Source organism: Mus musculus, chromosome 17, assembly GCF_000001635.26.
Source record: "Mus musculus strain C57BL/6J chromosome 17, GRCm38.p6 C57BL/6J".
In the NCBI taxonomy this organism is placed as follows: Eukaryota; Metazoa; Chordata; class Mammalia; order Rodentia; family Muridae; genus Mus; species Mus musculus.
The window spans coordinates 30,525,831-30,543,420 of record NC_000083.6 but is presented as its reverse complement, the minus strand read 5'-3'; the positions used below and the strand labels follow the sequence as shown (position 1 = coordinate 30,543,420).

The 17,590-nt window shown below is 43.0% G+C and overlaps 1 protein-coding gene across 8 annotated transcripts in view; it reads left to right on the top strand.

Moving 5' to 3' along the window:
- Window positions 1-17,590, top strand: part of Btbd9 (BTB (POZ) domain containing 9) — a 367,098-nt gene that overhangs the window by 39,201 nt on the left and 310,307 nt on the right. For all 8 annotated transcript variants that reach the window (NM_172618.2, NM_027060.1, XM_006524094.4 and 5 more), the window contains exons 2-3: window positions 13,056-13,267; window positions 15,756-16,119. In NM_172618.2, coding sequence (NP_766206.1) covers window positions 13,083-13,267; window positions 15,756-16,119 — 549 coding nt within the window. In that variant the 5' untranslated portion in view covers window positions 13,056-13,082. The remainder of the gene's footprint in view (window positions 1-13,055; window positions 13,268-15,755; window positions 16,120-17,590) is intronic.

The window sequence follows — 17,590 nt, the reverse complement described above, 5'->3', positions numbered from 1 at the left end:
GCAGGTATTGGGTAAATACTCAGAACTTAGGATAAAATATGATCCATTTTGTTCCTTCCCCCTTTCTACAGAGGCTGAAGAAGGTCCTTTGTAGGGAAGAGAGGAGGAGCAGGCTTTTCCACTGTGAGGGAGAGGGCACTTACAGCACGGTAGAGTGCAGCTCATCTGGCCCACTGGCGCTCACTTGGCTCAGACTGGCCTTGGTTGCTGTGTGGTTTTGGCCTTTGGATTGTTTTAATTAGAGGCTGGTGTTAAGTTATGAACTGCCCCCCCCCCTTTTTTCCCTTGAGTATCTTAGCTATCTTGTGCTGGGATAATAAAGCTGCAGCCTTGATCACTACCACAGAATTAGTTATCATTGCTAGGAGTCTGGAGCATTTGCTAGTTTAGAAGAACATTGTTCACAAGATGGGTCAAGGCCCCTCTTAGATCCTGACCAAAAAAAATATTGGCAACTCAGGAAGTGGTGCTTGCATGCCTTTAACCCCAACACTCAGGAGGCAGGTGAATGTCTGTGAGTTCAAGGCCAGCCTGGTCTGCAGAGTGAGTTCCAGGATTGCCAGAACTGTTAGAGAAATGCTGTCTTGAAAAACAAAAAATAATATAAAACAAAACAAACTCTCTCTCTCTCTCTTTCTCTCTCTCTCTCTCTCTCTCTCTCTATATATATATATATATATATATGCATATATATGTGTGTGTAAATGAAGTTGTGTGTGTGTGTGTGTGTGTATACACACACACACACACACGCATAACTAATGGGCATTGTTTAGTCCCTCGTGTGTGTGTGTCTGTGTGTTTGCAGCTTACTAGTAACAAGGCATTGAGGGGCTGTAAGTGTTGTATTCTTAAACCTATAATAGCATCCTGCTGCAGTGTGTAGAGCAGTCTGGCTACCTCTCTCGAGTCTGGCTGCTATACAGTGTTTAGCACTGTTGCCCAGCTGCTGCTCTTGAATGTGTGTGACTTGTCTACAAAGAATTCTCTAGAGGTGAAATTCTCTACAGATGTGGAAGGACATGCTCCTCAGTGGAAGCGGAGTTGACTTTCCTACTCTAATTTTTATTAGAATGTTCTCTGGGCTTAACTTTGCTATAGATGTTTTAGTTAACCCTATAGTATATGTTGGTGCAGACGTGTATTAACAGTATCTCTAGTCTAGGCTTTACATTGCAGTTCAAATATGAGTAGTCTTCTCCCATATTAGTAAGTCAGAGATATGTGTGACCCACCTAAAGATGCCATGAACATGGCTTTCTATTCTTTCTAACTAGGCAGATTTTACCTGGTCTGGATGGAGCATGTTTCTGTCACCCAGCACTGGCGCTGTGCTATAAAGAGAGCTCAGTGAGCCTTCTGTTGAGTGATGTACAGATTTAGAAACTCGTTTTTCCCTTGGGAGAGAGGTGGAGGGTCAGTGTGATAATTAGTAAGTGGAGATATGCACATGCTCAATAAATAACCTTGTCAGAGAGTTTTGTTAAGCAGTCCATTAAGGGTGACTTATGTCTGTGGGTATTCACAAACATACACAGTTGTGGAATACCATGGCTTTTGGAGGTAGCCTGGGTGTGGATTCAGTCTTTGCTCTTGTAAGGTGAGCCCCATATGCCTCATTTTGCTCTTCACTGTTCCTTGTAGACTCAGACTTCCAGACTATCAGGATGAAGGTTACACCTCTAGAGTGGCTGTCGTCTTCAGACTCAGTGACAAGAGGAGCATGTCTCAGAAGCCAGGTGCTCCTCCCGTGAGGAGGTAGAGCAGGGTCCTCGGTGAGAGTGTTTAAGATGCAGACAGGGCAGAGTTGACTTCCTGAGCGCTATTAATTTAAAGTTTAAGGGATGCTACTTCAAATTACACACCACATGGGTACCAAGAGCAGAAAGAAATTGCTAAGCCATATGCTTGTAAATGTCGTCTCCTTCCCCCAGAGAAAGATCATTTATATTTTGCAATTAGAGAGCAGAAGGTCTTTTTCCTCATAAAGTCCTTTGAGTCAGGAAATACGGAGGGCAGAGAGGGTGTCCCACGGGAGACCCACACAGGCTCAAGGACTCGGCGTCTCCACCTTGTGGAATGAAACACTTTGACTGTTTCTTCACGAAATACTGGAGAAATAGCCCTAACTATAAAAATCAGACTAGCCTTAACTTAAAGCTTGTAAACCATTGCTTGAAGTATGCTTTAAGTAAGGACATGGATATTTAGGTCAACTCCCTTTTCTTCTCTTTGAGGCATTTAGAACACTGTTGGAGCTGCATCTGGCACTCTCACTTTACTGATGGGGCTGTTTATTATTTTAGTGAGAAAAAAATGGGTGTGGGTTTCTTACTGCATATCAAACAGGCAGTAACCGTTGGTATTTAGTACTGCTGACTAACCATATTTTGATTCCTGATACTTTGGAAGCAATGAAAGTCAACACTAGGGTCCAGGACCTCATAGTATTTGAATAAGTTACCGTGGAAGGTACATTTCCCTAGTTGAGCCATTTCTGTCCGCCCACACACCAAGCCCTTGTTGTCCGGCCTTTCTACCACCCTGAGGGGAAGGAGGGAGGAAGGAGTGAATCCCTTCTTTCCAGCTCTAGGATGGTAACCAGGAGGAAGTCAGGTCCTATTGTGTCTGAGGAAGGCTGCCTTCAGCCTGGGAGCGTTTCCTGGGCTGGTCTGCAGTTGGGATATGTGAGATAGACAGTCCCCAGGGCGGAGCTGCTTCTCATCAGTGTTCCCTAGTTTCCATGTGGCTTGACCTCAGACTCTTTCTAGCTGATCTTGACCTTGGATTTCTGATCTTCTGCCTATACTAAGTGCTGGCATTAAGGGAGTGCCACCATGTATGGCTTAAATTTTATTTGTCACCAAATCAGATAGGGCTGGTTGTGGCAAATTTAATTTGCTCCATCATATATCAGCCAATTAGTTTTGTAATGTTAGCAACCAAATAATTAAAATATGTCTGCATACAAAGAAGCAGGATTGTTTTAGTTTATAAAATCCTTCTTGCATATATGTGTATGAGCATGGGGTGTGTGTCCTCAGACACTCCAGAAGAGGGCATCAGATCTCATTACAGATGGTTGTGAGCCACTGTGTGGTTGCTGGGAATTGAACTCAGAACCTCTAGAAGAGCAGTCAGTGCTCTTAACTGCTGAGCCAATCTCTCCATTCCCCAATTAAAACTTGATAATAAAAGTTTGTAACTATGGGGCTGTAGAGAAGGCTCAAGGACTAAATGTTCACTGCTCTTAAAGAGGACCTGAGTTGACTTTCCAGCACTCTCATTAGGCAGCTCATAACTTCCTATAACTCCAACTCTAGGGATCCAGAATCTCTAGCTTCCAAGGGACCCTGCAACAAGTGCACATGCGCTCAATATAAATAGAGTCAGAAATGTAAAAAGTCCGAACTGGGTGTTGTAAAACTTATTTTAGTGTTTATTATGTGAATATTTTCTGTTTTTATCTGTTGTTGTAATTCATCTACTTTGTTTTGAGTCCTTTTTCTTCATCGTTTCCAGTATCTTTTTTTTTTTTTTTTTGGGTGAGGATTTTTACATTAACCTTGATTGAATGTATAGATGCGGTAATGTCTTCGTGTCAAGGTTATATTGATTTCATAAGATAAAATTAGAAAAGGACTTTTTCTAAGGATCCTCCAGCATACCCTAAAGCGTGTGCTGCCACAACTGGCAGAAAACTGCTTTTCTCTCACACATGAGGATAGAATTCGATATCTTCAGAATGATCTGACTCTTGACATTGTGAAGAAACTTGTCCCTAATGTGTTTGGCCCTGTGTAGGGGGAGGCTGGAGGCTATACATTTGGATAGCCTTGGTGGCTGTTTTTAGTATCCATTTCTTTAACTCTAAGATTAAGTAGATTGCCTATCAGATAGTAGGTTGACTTTATTTTCAGTGACTTTGCTGAGATCATTAAGTCCTCCGTTATTTCCAAAGCTCTGCAAAGAGTGAGCAGAGCAGAACTGAACAGCTTGGGAGAATCTGCTTGCTCAGCTGGCCCTTGCCCAGCACCTGGCGGTTTAGATTGGAGTCAACTGTGTATAAACTGAACAACTGTTTCAGCTGCTCTCTTCTCAAACTCGGGAGTTTACATCGCTTCAGCCAGAGCTACCCGTGTGGATAGCTCCCACCAAGTGCTCTGGGCATCGAGTTTCTAACAAGCTTTCCTGGATGGAAACTTTTTATCTGTGTTGTCACAGCCCTGGGGGAGTTCAGCACAGTGCTCTAAAACTCCCCTGGAGCGGATCCAGGGGGCTCATGACTGCGTTTCTATAGGCTTTGCCCCATGAGACCTTTTCTCTCTGATAGTTTTTCTTTCTTTTAAAAAGGTTTATTTTTATGTGCACGAGTGTTTTGCTGGCATGTATGTGTGTACGCTGTGTGCATGCCTGATACCCATGGAGGCCAGAGGAGGCTCTCAGATCCCTTGGAACTGGAGTTATGGGTGGTGTGAGCTGCTATGTGGTGGTCCCTGGGACCACTGGAGGAGCAAGTGCTGTTTATTGAGGAGTCATCTCTCTAGCTCCTGCTGATTTTTCTTTGTGCGCTTTTACTGCAGTAGAACACAGCAGTGAATATTAACTATGGAATAAACCATGTGAGTCCTCCTAATAAATCATTGAGCCCAGGAGTGATGGTGGGGATCCCTGATACAATGCTTAAATAGTAGAATATTTACGAAAGATTTATTTAACTTTAGATCATTTGTGTATATATATATATATGTGTGTGTGTGTGTGTGTGTGTGTGTGTATGTATGTAGATATGTATATCTGTGTCTTGGGAGGGCATTGAAACACTTTTTTTTAATACTTTTTATTAGGTTTTTTTCCTCATTTACATTTCCAATGCTATCCCAAAAGTCCCCCATACCTTCCCACCCACTCCCCTACCCACCCACTCCCACTTTTTGGCCCTGGCGTTCCCCTGTACTGGGGCATATAAAGTTTGCAAGTCCAATGGGCCTCTCTTTCCAGTGATGGCCGACTAGGCCATCTTTTGATACATATGTAGCTAGAGTCAAGAGCTCCGGGTACTTGTTAGTTCATAATGTTGTTCCACCTATAGGGTTACAGATCCCTTTAGCTCCTTGGCTACTTTCTCTAGCTCCTTCATTAGGGGGCCTGTGATCCATCCCATAGCTGACTGTGACCATCCACTTCTGTGTTTGCTAGGCCCCGGGCATTGAAACTCTTGAAGCTAGAGTTCCGATTGGTTGTAAGCTGCCCAACTTGGGTTCTGGTCCTCTGCAAGAATGCTGCAATTTTTTTTTTTTGTTTTTTTGTTTTTTTAATGCTACAAGTTTTAACCATTAATCTATCTCTCCAATAGCGTTTCCAACTTGGGTAAGGTGGAGTCTCAGTATAGATTGAATTTGCATTGCCCTGATGCCTAAGATATTGAGCACTTCCAAATATTTATTGGCCATTTGTATTTCTTGTGAGAGTTGTCTGTTCATTTCATTAGCTTGTTTACTAATTGGCCGATGTGTGGTTTTTTTGTTTCTGAGTTTGGAATTATTGGTAATTTCTAGATATTTCCTCTGTTGACTATATACTGTATACTGTAAAGCTTTTCCACCATCCCATGGCTGCCTTTGTACTTTGCTCATTATTTTCTTTAATGTGCAGAAACTACATGCATTCTCATCTGTCACTTCTTGGGGTTATCGTCTTTGCTATTGGAGTCTTTTTCAAATGGTCTTTGTTTATGCTTACCCCTTGAAGTATTTCACCTCCTTCCTGCCAGCACTTTCACAGTTTCAAAGGAGGTTTAATTTGGGGAGATAGTTCATCAAGCAAGGGGGCTGTGGTGGCAGGAGAGGCAGCTAGTCACACTGTACCCATAGTCAGGCAGCAGAGAGTGAGGAATGCTGCCGCCTGCTGCCACTGGGCGCCGCGCCGCAGGGCTTTCTTCTTCCTTTTTATTCCGATTACTCCTAGTTAGTCCATTGGGACTACAGTCCAAGGAGTGGAACCACCTACATTTAGGATGTGCCTTGTCACCTCAAATAATCCAGTCTCAATAATCCTCCAAGGGCGTGCCATGGGAGCTTGCCTGCTTGTGACTTTAGATCCCGTCAGCTGACAGGGTCTCTCTCTCTCACTGTCACAGGCTCAGGCAACCATGAAAACCAAGGTTTTCTTTCCTCAGTCTAGCTTGACAATTTTATTATCAGCATATAACAAACCTATTGATTTTTATATGTTGATTTTTGTACTCTGCCGTTTTGCTTAGTGTTCATTAGAGCTAAGGAAAGACCAACTCTCATATATTGCTAGGCAACAGAGTTCTCTAAAAGGTAATGGGTTAAATAGATAGCCATTTATACATTTACTCTAATTCTGTGGGTAGGATTTAAACAGGGCTCAGCTTGTGTCTGGATCACTTGGTACCTGCTGGAGTTGGAGCATCCTTCTAATATCCAGCCTATGGATGACTGAGCAGGGAGAAACGACTCGACTGGGAATGTGTGCTTGGACCTTGACTTTCATCTCCCCTGGGTTCATTATTCATCTTGTAATCTCAGGGCCTCTTGCTTTTCATCTGGATCGTCCACACAGCCTGGGCAGCTCAGGCTCCAAAGCGCAAACGTAGATCTGTCAGACCTCCTAAAGGCTTAGGCCTAGAAGCCTGCTTTTGGTGGTTAAAGTGATTTTAACTCCAGACTTTATGGGAGGAGAAATGAATTCCATGTTCTTTTAAAGATTTGTTTAGTTTTATGTTCATTGATGTTTTGTTTCCATGTATTCCTGTGGAGATGTCAGATCCCCTGGAACTGGAGTTACAGTCGGGAAAGGCCTCGTGGGTGCTGGGAATTGAACCTGGGCCTTCTGGAAGACCAGCCAGTGCTTTCAACAGCTGAGCTGCCTCTCTAGCCCCCCACATTTCATGTTTTTAACATAAGGAAAATGATGTTTGTGTATAGGGACAGGAAAGGATCATAAGTCAGCCATCTGAAGGACTGTTCACCCTGATAATGGTGCATACTTGTACAAACGTTTCAAAACTTCCTATCTTCTCAGTCTTAATTTTCTCAGTTTGTTTTAGTTAGCATACAGTAAGAGGCTTCATTATGGCATCTTTATACTTTGCTGTGGTTGACATATGTTCTTTCTCCTGTTCCCCTGTATTGTCCTCTTTTCTTCCCAATGACTCCCTTCCATCTTTTCACAGTACACAATCTATTGTTTTATAGCTGAAGAGTCTGGACTTTATAGGGCAGGGCAAAATAAGCATTAACAGGCAGAGTGGCAGAGTTATAAAATGTTACTTGAGAAAATAATCATCTGTATGCCTGCATCTTGCACGTATACTGTCTACCCGCATCACGCGTGTGAAAATGATGTCCGATTATCAAGTTCTGAGGTTACTGCAGCTCAGTGTGGAAAGGTGAAATGTGTCAGCTCTCAGTCCCACGAGCTTTAGCTATTTCTTCTTCTAGATTTATTATTAAGTGAAAATGAGTGACTTAGAAATACTGATGTGTAATTTTTACAGTAGGCCTTTAAAAAGAAAATACATGTGGAGCACATACATGGAAATGAGTTAGCTTACTGATAACGCTTAGTGTTCTACATATACACATATGCAGTCTGATAACTTTGTTAGCATTGTTTGTCACTTTGCAATAATATCAAAGTAGAATTTGTCCTTGTTAGTTTTTTGTCAGCTTGACACAGGGGCTCCACAGGAGAGAAAATGCTCCCATTACCTGGGCCTGTAGACAAGTCTGTATGGAGGGCATTTTCTTGATTGATGATTGATATGGGATGGCCCAGTCCACTGAAGGTTGTGCTGCTCCTAGGCAGGGTCCGAGGTGGTATAATAAGAGGGAGGCCTGAGAAGCCAGTAAGCAGGGGTTCTCCAAGGCCTCTGTCTCCGCTTTGGCACTGACTTCCTTCTTATTCACTTGATGTCCATCGTACACTGTGAGGTGAGGTAAAACCGCTTCTCCTCCGCTTGCTTAGGCTCATGGTATTTTACCACGGCGATCTAAACCTAGGATGGAACCTGGTTTTCTTATGGATATAGTTTGCTTTTAAACTTGTGTGCCTAGAGAATGTGAAATGTATTAGCTTTGCATAACTATAATGAAATATCTGAAGTAAAGAGGTTTATTTAGCTTATAATATTGGAAGTTCAAGAGTAGGATCCTGCCGTTGGCTCAGGACCTCATGTGGCAAGATGCTCTTAAATGTTGGGAACACACAGAGGAGGAAGAAAAGAGATCTTGAAGCATGAAGCCTGAGAGCTTAGTGGACCCATGCTTGCTATGGCTTCCACTCTTGAGGACTGCCCAGTCTTCAGGGACCTCACGAACTTCCCATTGGGCTGACTCACCTCTTGAAGGTGACTTGCCATCTCCTGAGTCTATCATGTGTTGGTTCTGTGATCTGTTTGATCAAGCCTTCATCAGATGGACGTTTGGAAGACAAACCACATTCAAACCATAGCATGAACCCACAGCTACTCCACACTGCTCATTCGAATCACTTAATGTGGTGACTACAGTGCCTGGGCCCCATCACAGGCTAATTAAGTAAGACTCTGATGGGGGAGGGCTCAAGCATCTTATTTTCATTTTTCTGAGCTTCCTGTGTGGTTCCAGTGTATGGCAAGCTTGTTGAGAATCACTGGTCTAATTAAAATTATTTCTATATGCCAATAAAAATTGTGTTTATTCCACACTAAGTGGCTGTTTTCTGTATCTAGCACTATTCACTTTATGTTTCCACTTGGAAAAACATAATTAAAATGTAAATTTAGCAAAGTGAAATTATATGTATTGAGAAGTGAAGATCTGGAGAACCCATTAAGGCAGATATTTACATATCCAGAATTAATGCTCATGATTTGTCAGCTGATGAATTGTAAATATCCCACTGAGCTAGTTAACTGAAAATCAGTCATTGTTCAGCCAGAGTCATTTAGCAGGGGGTTGAGTCTTGGCCATGACTTAGATAAATATTAAGAGCTATTCCACCAGAGGATGTTCATGAGGCATATGCAGTGCATTCTGTCAGTGCAATAAGTCTGTTGGGTTTGGAGTAACAGAATGATGTGAACACTTCTTCTGGGAGGAGTAGGATTCGGAGTCACAAACTTTCAGGGAGTTTCTGGCCAACATAGGAAGTGACCAGGTTATTTTGGATATCAGTGGATAAACTAGGAAAAAAGAAAAGAGACCTCAAACCCTGTCTGATCCTTTGTCTAGAGTTCTTGATCATGTTAGATGTTAGTTAAGCACTTGGCACACTGGTTTATTGTTCAAAGCCATTTTTTAAAAAATGCAATGACACCATCTTATTAAAAACAAAAACAGGGGGCTGGTGAGATGGCTAAGTGGGTAAGAGCACCCGACTGCTCTTCCGAAGGTCCAGAGTTCAAATCCCAGCAACCACATGGTGGCTCACAACCATCCGTAATGAGATCTGACTCCCTCTTCTGGAGTGTCTGAAGACAGCTACAGTGTACTTACATATAATAAATAAATAAATCTTTAAAAAAACAAAAAAAAAACAAAAAACAAAAAAACAAAAACAGCTGTATTAAGCCACAGACACACTCATTTATTTACTTATTCCCTATGGCTGCTTTTCAGTTCCCACAGCAGACTTGAATATGTATGACAAAGCTGTTTAGTGCACAAAGCTGAAAGTATTTACTACGTGACCTTTATAGACAGTGCCCCAACTCCTGTGTTAAAGTGTCAGACCACATTTCCTATTGTTGCTCATGCTTCTAAGTTGGTTCTTTTAAGCTGAATTTGGTGTTTCTCATACAAATGACTGTAGATGGTTGAGTTTGACTCTTTGAAATGGAAGCTGCAGTTGAGGAAGGGGGGTTTGCCTTGTGTATTAGTAACTTATTCATTGCTGTGATAAAACTCGATGACCAAGGCAGTTTATAAAGGAAAACATGTAGTGTGACAGTGATTGCAACGGAGTAAGCCTATGGTGGTGGTGGGAAGGCACGCTGGAGGAACAGCTGAGAACTCACATCTCAAATTGTAACTTCAGGGACACCTCCTAATCCTTCCCAAACAGTTCTACCAACAGGGACAAGTATTCAAACACAGGAGCCTCTGGGGGTCATTCTCATGCAAACTACCACCCTTTGGCAATGGGGAGGTGCTCCTGCCTGCCTGCAACCCACCCTGTTCTCTTTCATCATGGCTCCTGCTGTTGGAGTGCTAATGTGATACCAAGCAACTGGCTCAGTGGTTAAGAGCACTGACTGCTCTTCCAAAGGTTGTGAGTTCAAATCCCAGCAACCACATGATGGCTCACAACCATCCGTAATGAGATCTGATGCCTCCTTCTAGGGTGTCTGATGACAGATACAGTGTATTTACATATAATAAATAAAATAAAAAAAAAAGAAGGTTTCCCCACAGGAGACAGGCTTTTGCACATCTTGCTGGTAATAGAGCTGGGTGTAGAAGTTTGAAGATGAGAGATCTTCAGCCTTTCAATTTGATTAAAGTACACTGTTGTAGACAGTGAGGTCCAGTGGAGAGGATATATCCGGCTCAAATTACTTGGGCTCAATACAGAGCCTACCTCTGAGCCACCAGCCACCTCCTACCCCAGAGGACCTGAATGCTGGCGAAAGCCCTCGTGAATTGGCTGAATTACATCTGAAAAAGGAATGCTTCCTGTGTTAGTCAGGGTTTCTATCCCTACACAAACATCATGACCAAGAAGCAGTTGGGGAGGAAAAGGTTTATTCAGCTTACACTTCCATACTGCTGTTCATAACCAAAGGAAGTCGGGACTGGAACTCAAGCAGGTCAAAAAGCAGGAGCTGATGCAGAGGCCATGAAGGGATATTACTTACTATTGGCTTGCCTCCCCTGGCTTGCTCAACCTGCTCTCTTATAGAACCCAAGGAGATGGTCCCACCCACAAGGGACCTTTCCCCCTTGATCACTAATTGAGAAAATGAATGCCCCCACAGCTGGATCTCATGGAGACATTTCCCCAACTGAAGTTCCTTTCTCTGTGATAACTCCAGCTGTGTCAAGTTGACACAAAACTAGCCAGTACAATTGACCCCTTGTCAACTTGACACACAAATATATCACTAGTAAGCCTCAACCCTTATTTTCTTATTCCTCCCCAAGATCTAAACAACTTTAAAAGTCCCACGGTCTTTACATATGAAAAGTTCAATCCTTTTAAAATACCCAATATCTTTTAAAATCGAAAGTCTTTTTACAATTAAAAGTCTCTTAACTGGGTTCCACTGAAATAGTTTCTTCTTTCAAGAGGGAAAAATATCAGGGCACAGTCACAATCAAAAGCAAAAATCAATCTTCAACCATCCAATGTCTGGGATCCAACTCATGAATTTCCTCCAAGGGCTTAGGTCACTTCTCCAGCCATGCCCTTTGTAGCACACACGTTGTCTTCTAGGCTCCAGATGCCTGTACTCCACTGTGCTGCTGTTCTTGGTGGTCATCTCATGGTGCCAGCATCTCCAAAATGCTGCTGTCTTCCACTGTAACTTGGCTTTAACAATAGCCTCTCATAGGCTCTCTTCATGGTGCTAAACCTCAACTCCTTTGCATGACCCCTTTAGTCCTGGGCCATCAATTGCTACTGAGGCTGCACCTTCACCAATGGCCTTCCATGGCCTCTCACAGTGCCGAGCCTCAGCTGCTCTGCGTGACCCCTTCATGCCTTCAAAACCAGTACCACCTGGATGACATTACCAAGTCCCTCTGCAGCACGAGGTACAACCTTGGCTATCTCTGAAACACAGCCTCTTTGTGCTCTCAAAAAACACTTCCCAGAAGATGTCATCTCAATGATGCTGGTCTCTTCTTAATCACCGCTAATTTCTTAGCTCCAGCTAACCAGCATCAATAGTCCCGGTAATGCAAAGTTTTCACTTTAGTAGTTCTGGTATCTTGTTAATCACAGCTGATTCTTAAGCCCCAGCTAACCAGAACCACAGAATCTTCAAAATCAAAATAGCAACGGCCCTGAAAAAGAATCTTTAATCTTCCCTCTGAAATTTCACAAGCTAGGCCTCCATCTTCTGCACTTGCAAATAAAAGATTATAAACAGTTCTAGCTTTCTAAGGCCTTAACTTACTTTTTGAACGTATTGAACCTTGACCTCTTGATTTTCAATTATTTTTATAGAAGTACCTCAAAATACGATATGCTAGCAATCACCATCAACCCGATCATTAGAGGCACAAGTATGAAAGAAAAGCCTTATCACATAGCTCAGGCTAGCCTCAAACTCATAATCCTGCCTTGGTCTCTTGAAAGTACTGGGATTAGAAATGTATAGCATCACCAGGCTGTGAAGTGGCAATCTAGAAACTATGCTAGATGGGCTCATTTTGGAAGACAGCTATGACATTCCTCTAAAATTTTATTAATAAAGTAAGTTACCTTTGTGACCACAGAAGATCGTTTTTGTAAATTATTTAAGGTAGCTTCAGATCAAAATCTCTTACATGAAAAGATATTAAATTTACTGTTCATAATTTATGCCTAGATCTGTACCAGAAAGATGCTGCCGGGGATGTGGGGTGGGGTATGCTGTATCCAGCTTTGCTAAACCAGTCTCTGCTGGATGCAGGTATTCTCTGCTCATTGGGTTTCGTTTCTGTGAGGTGCTGTTTGGCAAAGAGCCAATGTTTCTAAATGGTGATGGCTCCAAGCACTGCTAATTTGTGACTATCCTGGCAGTTTTTCCTTTCCTAGAGTGAGGAGGCGATGAAGGTCTTTGAGTGAGAACAGCTTAAGCTGCTGCTTAGAATGAGCAGGTTAATTAAAAATCAACCTTTGACACTTTGGGCTGAGGTGGGAGGGTCGTGAGTTCTAGGATAACCTGATATACACAGACTTTAAGGCCAGTCTAGACTACACATCAAAAACTGTTTCAAAAAGAAAATAACTGTAATCAGTACTGATGGCCTTTGGTGGAGAGTTTGGGTGGCTGATAGAATGTGTGGTTTTGTGCGCATGCTCCTCTTGCTCACTAACTCCCACTCCTTCTCTGACAGGCCAGTGACTATCATCTGTTCCACAGGATGAGTAACAGCCACCCTCTTCGCCCCTTTACTGCAGTGGGGGAAATCGATCATGTGCACATTTTGTCTGAGCATATTGGTGCCTTGTTGATTGGTGAAGAATATGGTGATGTCACGTTTGTTGTGGAAAAGAAGCACTTTCCTGCCCACAGGGTAATTTTAGCAGCGAGGTGCCAATATTTTCGGTAAGTGTATAATAATAATAATGGTTATTCTTATTATTACTTATATTTAAGTCATGTGGGAAGCAGTGGTGTTTCCTATGAAAAATATGGGACTCAAGTATACCAAGTGGAATCCAGTGTCTAGACTTGTCACTTCCTGAGAAATCCCCCTTTAGGGCTTAGAAGGCTGTCTGGGACAGACAGCACCAATTAACTCTTTGTGCGTGATGTCTGAAGGACCTTCCTCCAGCTGTGTGTGCTGCTTTTACCTTCTGCGCACAGTAGATGGAGGGAGTATGCAATGAGTTCCTGGCGGGTAGGCTTCTTGTTGTGGGTGGGCTGGCTTTCCAGACTGTAAATGAGCATGTGTGCTTCTCGGCTTTGGATTACCGCAGCCAGCACCTGTGGGTAGCCTGACAGAGCTCCCAGACATGCGGGAATCCCACTCAAGGAAACAAGGATTAACTGAGACTGTTTCAGAGTTACATTAGAACTAAAACTAACATATGTTATATAATATATATGTAATATTACACATATATAAATATACATATATATAAGTACATATATACACAAGTGCATATTTAATGAATGAAAAAAATCCCACTTACAGACAGCCATTTCTTAGATCCTTAATTTTCCAGGTTATAAAAATTAAACTGAACTCCTTTTATCTACACTTCATCTAGTGTTTGCTAAGTGGGAACCACCAGTGACTTATTACCTATATGATCATTTATCTTTGACTTGACATTACCAAGCCTTTGTCTGTTTACAATAAGAAAGTTGGTACATAGAGTCACAGTTTCACTTGGAGAAATTGGGATGCCTGTGGCTTAGGGAATGTTTCATATGTCCTCCAGGGAAAGCTGCATGTGGCCTTGAAAGGAGGGGGGACAGCAGAGCAGGCACACCTCGGTGTCACACTCCCCCTCAGTGTGTGCTCCGTAGCTAGAACTACCATAGTTCTATGAACATTTTTACAGCTTGCCTTCCTGTACAAATGAAATACTATTGGTGAAACCGGAAGCTCAGAAACCAGCCAGAGCCGGGAGCCCTCCTAAGGGCCAGTTTCTATGGCGCCTGGCCTTGGCCTGGCCATAGGTTCTGGCGCCTGTCCTCCCTCTGCCTTTCCTTTCCCTTTGCCTACTTTTTGTCCAGTTAGTACTATGAAAGTGCTTTTGAAGGTCCTTCTTTAATTAATAATAGAAATTCTCACTCACCTTTATGTTTATTGTTTCTAAGTACTGTATGTTCTCCTCTCCTTAACAAGCAATTGATAAAAGGCCTGCATGTGGATGTGATCAGTGTATTCTTTAAAAGAAACCCAGACATTTCCAGAAACATGAAGATGGTATTGAGCTACCAAAACCCATTCCCTCACTTACTGACCTTTTTGCTTCTGTGGATATTGATCCTTTAGGTATTTTCGGGCTCACTTGGCTAAACCCATTCCATCAGCAGTGCTCTTAGATTCTCATTTAGAACCCTGTTCTTGTGCAAAGGAAAGTTGACTGTCAGCAGTTGGGTTCTGACTGAGCCTTGTCCTAGAGCCTGTCCGTCCCCCGCAAGGCCATGTTAGCTGTATAGGAGGGGACCTCACAGAGCATCGAGCCCCTTTACTCATCACTGGGAAAGAGCCATGGCAGAGTTTTCCTAGAGAGCCCACTGATCTCCATTGATCTTCCCAATGATACATAGCCTACGCAGGACACAGTGTTCCAACCATGTCCATCGTGACGTTCTGATGTCCCCAAGGTTTCTGGACTCATTCCTTTATACCCCTAAGGAATTATGTTTTTCTCTAGTGGTGTCTTAAAAGAATGGTTACTGAGTCAAAGGGTTTGTGTGTTTCAGATTTGAATAGGTATATTACTCAGTTGCTTTCCAACGCAGAGGGGGCTCACTCCCGTAGTTCTTAGAGCACTGCAGGGCAGAATCCGCTTTCTCATTGTTGCGCACCTGTTAGAGCTTCCATTTGTCTGTCTCCTCATGGCCATGGTGGGGCTTACTTTGTAAACTGCTTATGCACTGGCAATAGCTTTATGTTGAGGACATTGTTCTCTCAGAAGATTCCTTCCAACTTTCTGCATGCTCTGGCATTCTCATACTGTCTCATTAGCTCAGTTGTTTGTGGTATTCATTCAAAATGGTTTTTAAAAACAACTTACCTATTTTATTTACATGAGTACACTGAAGCTGTCTTCAGACACGCTAGAAGAGAGTATCAGATCCCATTACAGATGGTTGTGAGCCACTGTGTGGTTGCTGGGAATTGAACTCAGGACCTCTAGAAGAGCAGAGCCATCTCTCCAAACCTCAAAATGGTTTTAAAATACTTTTCTTGTTTCCTTTAAAGAATCATTTAAAAGCACTTGCATATCTGGACCTGGATCTTTGTATCTTTTAGCAGATTTATATCTGTCAGTGTTGGTAACCGTTGTTTCATATATTTTGCAGCAAATCATGTTTGAGATTTTTCCAACTGTGTTTCTTGTTTGGTGTGCAGAGCATTACTGTATGGCGGGATGCGAGAGTCGCAGCCCGAAGCAGAGATCCCTCTCCAAGACACCACGGCCGAGGCTTTCACGATGCTCCTCAGATATATCTACACGGGGCGGGCGACGCTCACTGATGAGAAGGAGGAGGTGCTGCTGGACTTCCTGAGCCTGGCTCACAAATACGGATTTCCAGAGCTGGAGGACTCTACTTCTGAGTATCTCTGCACCATACTGAACATTCAGAATGTCTGTATGACCTTTGATGTTGCCAGTCTCTACTCGCTTCCCAAGTTAACTTGTATGTGCTGCATGTTCATGGACAGAAATGCTCAGGAGGTGCTGGCCAGCGACGGCTTCCTCTCCCTGTCCAAGGTGTGTTCTGCTCTACGCTCAGTTTCTCGGCATGCCTTCTTGTCCTTAAATGACCATACCACAGTGGTCCAAGAATCAAAACCCTCGCTCAAAGCAGTCATCTGGTCTAGCTTGTGTCCCTGGCTGCTGGAGCTTCAGATCTTACAGGGCTTTGGTTCCGTTTTTCTTTGTTTTCAAGGTTTCTCTGGGCTGGGCGTGGTGGTGTATACCTTTAATCCCAGCACTCGGGAGGCAGAGGCAGGCAGATTTCTGAGTTTGAGGCCAGCCTGGTCTACAAAGTGAGTTCCAGGACAGCCAGGGCTATACAGAGAGACCCTGTCTCAACCCCCCGCCCCCCCCCCCCCAAATTCTTTTTTCTCAAGGTTTCTCTGGTAAGTTTTATGTGCAGAAGAGACTGGTCTGCTCAGTTGGATTTAATATGACAGTCAAGTAAGTTTGTTGTTGTGTTGTGTACTGCCTTTTGGTTTTGTATTTATCTGGAAAATGTAACTGAGGATTCTTTTTTGGCCAAAGGAAAATTCTTTAGAGCTGGGATTATGGTCATTGTCACAGAGGGAAAACTGACAAAGGAGACCTGTTGTGCCAGTGGATGTCCTTAAGTCACTGCTGGCGCTGCTCCTGCCCCTGCTTTACCACTGTAAAAATGTGTCACTTAAATCCGCCTTGAGCCAGAGCAGCTCTCTCTCTCTCTCATTTGTGTGTGTATATTCCTTTAAAGAGATAAGCATCTTGACTTGAGTGAACTATACTTTTTAATATATATGTGTGTGTGTATAACATTACTCTGGAGGTCAGTCTGGAGATCTGAGGATTGAGACCATGACAGTGCAGTGCTACTGTAAAACAAAAGGCTTTTAATTCTAGGCTTATCTCACTGACTTACAAATGTACATGTTCCCAGAGAATACACACACGTATGCATGTGCTCACACATCTATGTACACATGTAGTTTGTCATCTTTGTTCTTGATGTTTTATAAGGGATGGCTACAAACAATACCCACTCCTGCATATATACCTAAAGGACTTTATTTAAGTCAACATAGGAGATATACTTGCACATACAGGCTTATTGCTGTGCTGTTTGCAGTAGCTAAAAAATGGAAGCAGTCTGAAGGTCTGTCAGCAGCCACATAATTGATGTGGTGCATAAACACAGTGGGGTTTGCTCAGCCAAAGAGAAGTGAAATAGTAACAGCCGCAGGAGGACAGACGAACTGGAAATCCTCACAGGAGGTGAAACAAGCCATCCTCCGAGACAAATGTCATTTGTTGCTCTTACAATGGCTATGTGCAGAAATATGCAAATGTAAGGGTGTGGCCATCTTAGTTTGTTTTCTATTGCTCTAATAAAACACCACGACAAAAAGCAACTTGGGGAGGAAAGGGTTTCTATCAGCTGACAGCTCTCAGGTTACCCTCCATCATCACTGGGGGAGTCTGGGAAGGAATGTGCAGGCAGGAATGAAGC